General features: G+C 38.2%; 1 protein-coding gene across 2 annotated transcripts in view; it reads right to left on the bottom strand.

Moving 5' to 3' along the window:
- Positions 1–4,087: 4,087 nt before the first annotated feature.
- LPCAT2 (lysophosphatidylcholine acyltransferase 2) overlaps positions 4,088–10,681 on the bottom strand; it is a 64,332-nt gene continuing 57,738 nt past the window's right edge. For both annotated transcript variants that reach the window (XM_060131466.1, XM_060131467.1), the window contains 2 exons: positions 9,257–9,392; positions 4,088–5,766 (listed from right to left, as the gene is read on the bottom strand). In XM_060131466.1, the coding sequence (XP_059987449.1) occupies positions 5,582–5,766; positions 9,257–9,392 (321 nt within the window). In that variant the 3' untranslated portion in view covers positions 4,088–5,581. The remainder of the gene's footprint in view (positions 5,767–9,256; positions 9,393–10,681) is intronic.

Raw genomic sequence — 10,681 nt, 5'->3', positions numbered from 1 at the left:
CATTTCCCTTAGTATTGTGCATGCTCAGCTACACATTTCAAATATGTTGGTGATATTTTGTTCAACATTCTAGGGGTTTTGTGGCCAGAGGGTTCTCAGATTATCTAGTTTCCACGTTTCTGGAACCTGAAGCTTGTCATACAAGTTTTTACTTACTTTATGGGTTCAGGTTGCCTTGGCCTAATCAAAAGTCCCTTCACTTAGGAGCCAGGCAGCCTTGGGTTTGAATTCCAGCCCTGGTACTCACCAATTATGTAACTCTGAGCAAGTGACAAAACCTCTCTGAGCCTTATTTTCTATATTAGTTTTAGGGATCATAATCCCAGGTTTTCAAGTTTGTTGTAAAGATGATCTCTATTCTAAATACAATACAAGGCACAATAAGTGAAAGATAATGTTATCATTATTCATTCTTCAAATACTGAGTGTTCACTGTCAGGTACACCCTCTTAGTGCTATGAATAAAAGACAATAAATACATGAATAATACATTATATAAACATATTTTAATATATAAATATATATTTGTTTTATATATATATATAACAACAACAAACCCCCCAGAAGTTTAAGTGCACTACCAAAAAGGATAATGGGATTGAGACTGCCCATAGAGACAGAGTGAGCTTTTTGATTAGGTGATAGGAGATTCCCATTTGATGGTGTGACATTTGATTTAAAATCTGAATGAAGTCAAGAATAAAAAATTTAGATGAGAGGTGATGGTTGCACAACTCTGTGAATATGCTAAAAAAGCTGAATTGTAGGGCTTCCCTGGTGGCGCAGCGGTTGAGAGTCCGCCTGCCGATGCAGGGGACACAGGTTCGTGCCCCAGTCCGGGAAGATCCCACATGCCACAGAGCGGCTGGGCCCGTGAGCCATAGCCGCTGAGCCTGTGCGTCTGGAGGCTGTGCTCCGCAACAGGAGAGGCCACAACAGTGAGAGGCCCGTGTACCGCAAAAAAAAAAAAAAAAGCTGAATTGTATACGTTACATGGGTGAATTGTATGGTGTGTGAATCATATCTTGATGAAGCTGTTTTTCTTTAAGACTGAAGGAAGAAGAGAAAACAAGGTGAAAATCTTTGGGAAAGAGCACTCCAGCTAGAGGGAACGGCAGTACAGAGACCATGAGGTTGGAAGGGACTTTCATCAGTTGGAGGAAAAGAAAGATTGGGTGGTGGGAGTTTAGTTAGGGAGGAGATTGGAGATGGTGGAGATCTAGACTATGGTAGGGGACAGACCAGGCAGGGCCTTGTAGATCATGTTGAATACTTGAGATTTTATCCAAAGTGCAATGGGTAGCCCTTGAAAACATTTAACTGGAGAAGTGATATCTGGTTTATGCTTTCAAACAATAAACTTGTGCTTTCTGTATGGCAAGAGGATATATAGGAGGGCAAAAATATAAGCAGGGAGACCAGCAAAGGGAATGCTTCACAATAGTTAGAACGAAGGTCCTAGATATTGCAATTCTGGCTTTGTCCTCGGTCCCTCAGACTCTCCTTTATTGATCATAAACTTTATTCTGAGAGCAGAGATGTGACAGAAAAGGCCACTGCAGCAGAGGGACCCATGAAAAGTAGAGAATTCATGCTCTACCACTACCCACAAAGGAAAAAGGTTACTGTAGTACCCTGGCATTCACCTCACCTTTGGTTTACAGTAACTTGTACTATTTCTACAGGAAGGTTTCAGGGTTTTCAGCTGATCTCTCCTGGGCCACAATGAAGAGGGTCAGGAGGGTTCACTTTTCTAGGCTGGGGTTGGCCAATCTTTTTCCCCATCTCAGCCACTGCTTGGAACCATTCTGAACTACCTCTGTCTCTCTTTAAGAACTAAGTCAAGGGCTTCCCTGGTGGCACAGTGGTTAAAAATCCACCTGCCAATGCAGGGGACACGGGTTCGATCCCCAGTCCAGGAAGATCCCACATGCCGCGGAACAACTGTGCGCCACAACTACCGAGCCTGCACTCTAGAGCCCGTGAGCCACAACTGCTGAGCCCCCATGCCACAACTACTGAGGCCCGTGTGCCTAGAGCCCATGCACCTCAACAAGAGAAGCCACCGCAATAAGACGTCTGCACATCGCAACAAAGAGTAGCCCCCACTCGCCACAACTAGAGAAAGCCCACATGCAGCAACGAAGACCCAATGCAGCCAAAAGATAAATAAATAAAAAAATAAAAAAATAAAAAAAGAACTAAGTCAAAATTTCCCACAAGTAGAAAAATACACGGGCAGATGCTCAATCTATAAATTTTATAAATCAGGCAGCTTTGCTGCTTTATATAAATGATTAGAAGCATGGCCTTTGGAATCAGACAAAATTAGGTTTAATTGCAAGCTCCGCCACTTAATGAGTAACTTAGGGATAGTTCTAAATTTTGTTTAGTAAAACTAGGGACAACAATACCTATGCTTCATTGAGTGTTTAAATGTGTTGATGTCTGTAAATCACTTAGTACAATGCCTGATACATAGTAAGGATGCCAGATTGGTAGTATTATTATTATTACTTATTGTAATAATTAGTAAGTCTGTTACTTTTACAAAGGGAAAAATACCTTCAAAAAGATGAAGTCTACTTACCTTTAAAAGACATGAACCTGTTAACTACTACATGAGGTTAAAACTATGGAATCAAAAATAATCATTTCAATTTTTTCCTGTAATAAAATTAATTTAAAATAAAGTTAATAATTATAAAATCTTTAGCCAAAAAATTTTTCATTTTGGAATTCAGTAAGTATAAATAAGCCCCTTAGCAAACTACTCATAATTATAAACTATTATGGAGTATGGAGTTGATTATTTTTAATAGTCCCAAAATGAAAATCAAACTCACAGTTTCAATATTTGAAGAAAGATCACATATATTATGTTATAGCTATATACTATGTTATAGCTATATACTATGTTATACTCTGAAGGAGTATTAGGTATACTTTTAAAAATTTACATTTCCAGGTAATTTTAATGATACTGGAAAATGTTATATTGCAAGTAAAAAAGCAGTATATAAATACCATCTACATTGTTTATGATATGTATACGTGATATCTATGTTGGATATATGTCAAGAACTTTGTGAGGGCCTTCGCCTCTATCAACTCACAGCATGGCATCGATGGAATACTCTGGTATAACAATTTACCAAAAATGGAAAAGTCCATTCAAGTGAACAGAAAAGAAAAAAAGAATTATAAACATGTATGCTTTCCTAGGGGATGGTTTCTTACTAGTGTCTTTTAATCCTCTTTAGTGATTCCTTTATAAGAATTCCACAAGGACCTTTGTGGTCGAGAGCCCATTTGTTCCAATACAGTCAATGGTGTATCAATTAACTGGCATCAACTAACCACCTTGCATCTGTAACAGTCTGAAAGGGAGAGCTCCTGAGTCTGGGAGTCAGATATCTGTACTGCTGTGCCTCATGCAGACAGCAGACCATGTGTCTTCTAAAAGGGGCTCTTTTAAATATCCATTAGAGGTAGCACTACTAGCGATCACACTCAGCCTTCCAACACTCTAAAAGCATTGGCAAAGGAGAATTAAATATGCATAATGCAAGCAACTTGTTCTATAAGCATTCAGTATGCTGTTATCCTTCAATAGAACTGTTCTGATGGAAATTTTTATGGTCTTTATAGGTCTTAGGATCTAGTATTTCTCATTTCAAGGAGTAACCTCGTTTTTTCAAACTATTATATAAAACCACAGTGCATTTAACTGATTTAGTTAAATTTAATTTCTTACTTTAAATTCTAAGAGGAGAAAAAACTCTTTGAAGGAAATCTTTGTTTAGATGGCATAAAAGTAGAGGCCTCGTTGGTAGTAGTACTGACAGTCATGACTTGTGTTATTACATACACCCTACCAGTCAAAAGTCAACTTCTTTAGGAATAATAACTATTGCTGCTTTGGCTAAAATTTGAGTCTTTCATTAGAGTAAAATTATGTCTGACATTTCATAAGGCTTAAATGCAAACAAAAATGATTAATCACATTCATAAATATGCAAACTTACGTTCAAACCATGATATTAAAAAGGTATATTACATTTGAGACAAAATGGCAAAACCAGAATTTTTAATTGCCAAGAATTTTATGTAGCAAGTTTGTTCAGTAACATAATAAAATAGGAATATTACATTGGCAGAAGTGGAATTAAAGAACATAAAATATTACTTTAAAACAGGAAAACAATGGGATCACTTTCAAGAGCCTCACATAAAGCTTGTAATTTAAAATGCTACCTTTTCATGATTAATGGGATTAATATGTGGGTTTTCTGTGATAAAAATCATGGTACCTGAGTAATACATACATTCAATTGCATATGACAACCAATATTATAAAGATGTACTTTCCTAATTACTTAAGAAATTGTTTTCAGCTTATTCAATGCTCTGTCTAAATAGCTTAAGATATGTAAAAAGCAAACAATCATACTGTTTCATCCTTCATACTTAAGGATGAAACTTTTTAGTAAGCATGTGTGACTATAATAAAATAGCACTTGAGGGAAATTATTGCTTAACCTAAAGGAAAAAAATATCACCGTTAAATTCCTGCCTGGGGGTTAAATTGTGGTCTTGCATTAATAAAGTAGGTTTTTGGATTCCTTAGCTTTTGGTGATAATTTGGAACCTTTCGTATTTTCCCTGTAGATATTTCAGGCAAGCTCTAAAATTTGAGAGGACACAATAAAATAAAACTCCCACTTAGATAATAAAATATATTAATTCTAATAATATATAAATAAAGTAAATCTGATTCATTTACTGGGCAAGGGCTACATTCTAAATTACCCAACTCAAATTAAACTAAACTCTGTGGCAAACAATTTTTCTCGTTAGGCAATTAATGTTACCTTCGATAAGGCAATTCCCACATAGCCTTTGGCCATAGCTGTTGTCTTTAAAACAAAGTTCTAAATCTGTAGATCATGCAAAAGGTTATGATCTCCTTAGCAGGTGGTTAAGGAAATCTACAATAGGGATGCATGGTCAAGAGAATATGAGTTTTTAAGAAGTCTCATCTAATTAGCGGAGCTCTCCCTTCCAATCCCCCCATGTTTAGTGATCCAAGAAACTGAAATGCAAATGGAAAAAATGAATCTGTGAAGTTAAAGGTATAAAATTCTGCAACGTTCCTCAGACTCTTCATTCTTATTTCTAGAATGGGAAGGGATTAAAGCTAACCTTATTTCTTTAGAGGAAAGTAAATGAAAAATTATTTATACTTTTAAAACTTTTTGCAGCGTTGATTAATGCTCATCAGTAAATAAGGGAGACCATTTCATTCATTTGGATATGCAAATTAACCTGGAAAATCCATAAAAACATCTTTATTGCCAATAAGCCCATCAGTATAGCAAAATATAATGTAAAAGAAAATGAATATTACTTGATAAACACATGTGAATAGAAGCATTTCAATAAGAAAATCTATCTTTTTTTATAAAAAAGCTTTCTATTTTAAACATCATTACTCAATCACAAATAAAATACTATGAGTAAATGCCTTTGAAATTTCAAGTAAAAGCCACCGCATTTTCCTTATTAGGAATGTTTGCTTTCAGTCGTCCTTTTTGTCTGAGGTACTCTCTTCATGACTTTCAGGGCTGACTTTATTACTTACGACTGAGGGAGTTGCTTGGACTTCTTCTGGTAATGAAAACACATGGCACGTCTGGAGGTCTAAGTAGGTTGTAAATATCTTAGCATATTCTGGATGCTTTAGGGCAAAACTTTTAAATTCCTCTAAAAGAGGAAAAAAAACAAAATCCAATAAATTGAGGTGAATCTTCTTTTGGCATGATGCAGATTAACATATGATCTTAATAATACAATGATCGTAAAAGTCTATTACTCAACCCCTTTAAATTATACAACCACTTTGGGAGATAGTTTTTTCCATTAGCTAGTCAAGTTGAAGATATGCATACTTTATTCCAGGGTATATAAGTGAGAGAATTTGTGCATATTGTGCTCTGGGAGACAGGTATGAGAATGTTCATAGCAACATTATTCATAATAGGTAAAAAATGGAAACAATTCACATGTTTGTCAACAGTTGGAATGGCTAAGTAAATCATGGCATATTTGTGGAACAAAGTGCTACACAGCAATGAAGATGAATGAATAGCTGTGTTGTAACAATGTGGATGAATCTTAAAACCATAATGTTGAATGAAAAAAGCCAGATGCAAAGGAACACATATTGTATGAGACCATTATGTAAAGTTCAAAAACTTAGGCAAAACTAAAATATATTTAAAGATGTGTACTTTTGTGGTGAAATGCTAAAACAAAGCAGGCAAAGATTCCTTTTTAAGTCAGGTCAGCAGTTCCCTCCTTTAAGACAGAAGAAGGGGTTCTATTTGGGAATAGGCACATGGAGGCTTCTAGAGTTATTGAAAAGCTCTATTCCTTGACCTGAGTGGTAGTTACACAAGGGTTCATTTGTAAAACTTTGTTGTGCTCTATGTTTATGTTTTATGTAATTTTATTATTTTTTTGTAATAGAAAATGTTAACAAAATTTATTACCCAGGACTCTCTATCACTGGCTTTTAAAACTATTTTAACCTTTAACTCTGGTAAAGAAATAAACCATCTTGAAAAGCTGAGCCCTGACTTATGATCAGTAAGGGCAAGTAGCGTGCACAATATTCACTAATCATATCACAAGACCCCTGAGTAGTAGGTCTCCTTTTATCTCAGGTGTTTGAGATTTAGGAAGTGAGGTAGAGTATAGAAGGCTTACAAAATTAACCATCAGAATTTGAACCCAAGCCTCCGGTAACCTGGAGTTTCTGAAATATGATGCTACCCTCAAGTTTGACATTTCTCTCTCCTCTTCTGTTTGGACGGAGAAAACTTTATTGAGCTTATATAGCAAAGTGAGCTTGGTCTTTGAATCAGCTTGCTATTTGACTCTATAATAAAAGGTTTTTAACCCAATATCCTATTTCTATCCATTCACTAAAAAAAAAAATCCTCTGATAACCAAGTGTCTACTTCATGGCACATTAGACTATCTAGCAACTCTTGAAGATAAAAACAGGTCTTAGTGATGAGGAAGTCACCAGATAGAGCCCAGATCATTCTTTGCAATTACAACATTATTTTGCATTGACAGAGCACTTTATATTTCCAAATCAGGCAAGCTATTAATTGTTCTTTCTTAACATCCAAAATAAAGATTTATCTGAATGAGTCTATTTCAATGACAGAGATACAGAGGACATAAGTGACTTCTAAGATACGTGGGCAGGAGTGTTGATCTACTGAAACCACGAGCTTTAATTTTAAGACTTGTGCTCTGGTCAAAAGATCAAGGCTCTCTGTCCTCTTTGGGGATGCTAGTGGCATTAAAGAGTAACTCATTTCTAGAAGTGCTGAGAGCTGGCAATAAGTAGAATTTAGGCATTAATTTGGCTAAAGGAAAACCAAGAATGAAAACACTTTAAACTATCACATTTAAATAATGTAAATGGATACATTCATGATACATTTCTATACCTATTCTTTCATAAAATCATACTTAAATACCTCAAACATTCCTGCAAAAAAAAGTGGGCTTGCATAATATTGGGGAAAGGGAGATATTCTAAAAAGAAAAAGGTTGAACTCCAAAAAACAGAGTAGATTTCCCTAAAAACATACTAAAACTGACAGGTAAAAATATGACTACCTACAAATAATTCTTAGTATTAGTTTCCATTGAAATAGCTATTCCAAATACTTTTTCAAAATTTGTAGTTTGGAGTAATACAGAGTATTAACTATGCAATGAAAATGGTCAGCGAATTAGTACACATGGGGTTTTTGACTCTTAAGTTTTTTTTGTTTTTTTTTTGTGTGTGTGTGGTATGCGGGCCTCTCACTGTTGTGGCCTCTCCCATTGCGGAGCACAGGCTTCGGATGCGCAGGCTCAGAGGCCATGGCTCACGGGCCCAGCCGCTCTGCAGCAATGTGGGATCTTCCCAGACCGGGGCACGAACCCGTGACCCCTGCATCGGCAGGCGTACTCTCAACCACTGCACCACCAGGGAAGCCCAGACTCTTAAGTTTTATATCAGTATCTACTTGCCATTTTATCTTTTTTTTTTTTAAATGAACTTAATAGATAAGTGCACTTAATTACCTAAAATAGAATAAGGACAGCCAAAATGATAGTAATTAAAAACAGAAGAGTAGGGCTTCCTTGGTGGCACAGTAGTTGAGAGTCCGCCTGCCGATGAGGGGGACACGGGTTCATGCCCCGGTCCGGGAGGATCCCGTATGGGGCCCGTGAGCCATGGCCGCTGAGCCTGCGCATCCGGAGCCTGTGCTCTGCAACGGGAGAGGCCACAACAGTGAGAGGCCCGCGTACCGCAAAAAACAAAACAAAACAAAACAAAAAACAGAAGAGTAAGAGAAGTCTATGAACTAATTCCCCCATCCCATGAAAGTTATCGGGTTGAAACTCTTTGAACACCAGAAGGAAAAAGGCATTCAAGAGGAATCCCCCTCTGGCCCATGAGAGAAGACTGGGGAAGATAAGCCACGCTGACAACTACGACCATATCAAAGCTAAGGCAGAGGCCTCTCCACTGAGGTGTGTTTCCCAAGGACACTGTGAAACTGATGAACCATCCCTTCAGCCCTTAGGGGACTTGTCTTCATGTGTGGACTCGAGCCATCAGGAGAAAGGCTGGTCACTGGTGGACGGACCTGCCACTTGGCCACAAGGTCTTCCTCCACGATAGTCCCTACCTCATAGGGGTGCCATCAACATGATGTGAGATAATGAACGTGAAAGCTCATCTAAGCCACTAACAGGAAACATTAATAGATGGTTTAGCTACTGTTATTACTGTGGGTGCCTCAGTCCATATCCCTCTACTGTGGCTACAACTCTGACATTCTCTAGTAGATGATCTTAGGTAAGTCACCTAAATTCTTTGCATCTCAGTAACATAAGAATAATGAAGAGTACTAATTGAATAGGCTTGCTATAAAGAATAAATGAATTAATACATATAAAATGTGTGAAGAGTGCTTAGCATACGGTAAGTCCTCAATAATTAGCTTCTACCATTACACCACTACTACTATTATTACTATCATCATCATTGTTACTATTACTTCTATTGTTAACATATTAGTGGGGGGAAACAACACTCTTGTATGAGGGTCAGTCATAGTCTGGATGTACACTGTATACTGTACAGTACACCGAACCAGGAGCCAAACTGCCTACTCACCATATGAAAAAGAATCCCCCTGGGCTATTTCCTTGAAGAGACCAGAAACATCAAGGTCAGGCACTCCAAGGGAAGCCTGCATAATGGTGGCGAACTCTTCCTCTGTTATGAAGCCATCCTCGTCAACATCAAAGAGCTGAAGGAAAAAGAAAATAAAGCCTAAGAATGAGCTCCGCCAGAGCAATGGTGGTATGTAATAATCTTAAAAAATAAACTGTTTAGTAATTCAGACATTCATTGTGTGGGGGGCTAGGGATATATGTCCATAAGTATGGTATCTGCTGCCTTCACAATACTTATAGTTTAGTGGTAGAAAGAGATAGGATTAAAATAGGGGCTATAGGGACTTCCCTGGTGGTCCAGTGGTAAAGAATCTGCCTTATAATTCAGGGGTGCAGGTTCGATCCCTGGTGAGGGAACTGGGATTCCACATGCCGCAGGGCAACTAGGCCCGCATGCCACAACTACTGAGCTCTCGCGCCTTAACTAGAGAGACCCCATGCCACAAACTACAGAACCCACGCTCCCTGGAGCCTGTGTGCCACAACTAGAGAGAAGCCCGTGCGCTGCAACAAAAGATCTTGTGTGCCGCAGCCAAAAATAAATAAAATAATAAATAAATCTTTAAAGAAAAATACGGGCTACGACCATAGTAAGTACAAAAGCACATGGAAAAAATAGGGGATATAACCATAGTAAGTACAAAAGCACATGGGAGTCCTGTGTAAACAAGATGAATCCTACCCGGAGAGGTCAGGGAAGGCTTTATGACATTTGAGTTGGGTCTTAAAACATGAAGAGATGTTCCCAGAACATACAAGTACTGGCAGGCAATTGCCTGGGGCTCAAGTCAGGAGAGAGAAAGACAAGCAAGGATCAGATCATGATGGCCATATAAGGCCTCATCTACCCCTGCAGGATTATGATGGGAAGGGCTGTGGGGTGATTGCCTGTGAACTGAGGGAGCTCTGAGGCAAAGTGTGGAGGATGGAGAGAGGGCAGAAAGTTGAAAGGACTAGAGGCATGAAAAACAATTAAGAGTCTGGGGTGGAGAAGCAGGAAGGGCAGGAAGAGACAGAATTTATAAGGAAGCAAAGACAGGACTTACATATCAGTTAGAGGTCTGTAGTGATGGAAAAAAAGGAGCTAAAGACGGCTGAGGGATTCTAGCTTGGGCAAATGGGTGAAGGAGGGTTATGTTACCAAGAGTGGGAAAACAGGTTCCCAATGAGATCAAGGGTTAGACCTGGAGAGCTTAAATTTGAGTCAGAAGTGCCAGGAGGAAGTTAAGATTGAGCACATCAGCTCAGGAGAGTGATGAGGCTTCAGATATGAATTCAGGTAAAGATTGAAACTACAAGTGTGTTTGAGCTTCTCTGTGGAAAGTGCACAAAGTAAGGCAGAGCCCTGGGAACAGCAAGGGTT

The sequence above is a fragment of the Lagenorhynchus albirostris genome, chromosome 19 (genome assembly GCF_949774975.1).
Source record: "Lagenorhynchus albirostris chromosome 19, mLagAlb1.1, whole genome shotgun sequence".
NCBI lineage: Eukaryota > Metazoa > Chordata > Mammalia > Artiodactyla > Delphinidae > Lagenorhynchus > Lagenorhynchus albirostris.
Note: the sequence above shows the minus strand (reverse complement) of the source record. Positions and strands in the feature narration are given on the sequence as shown.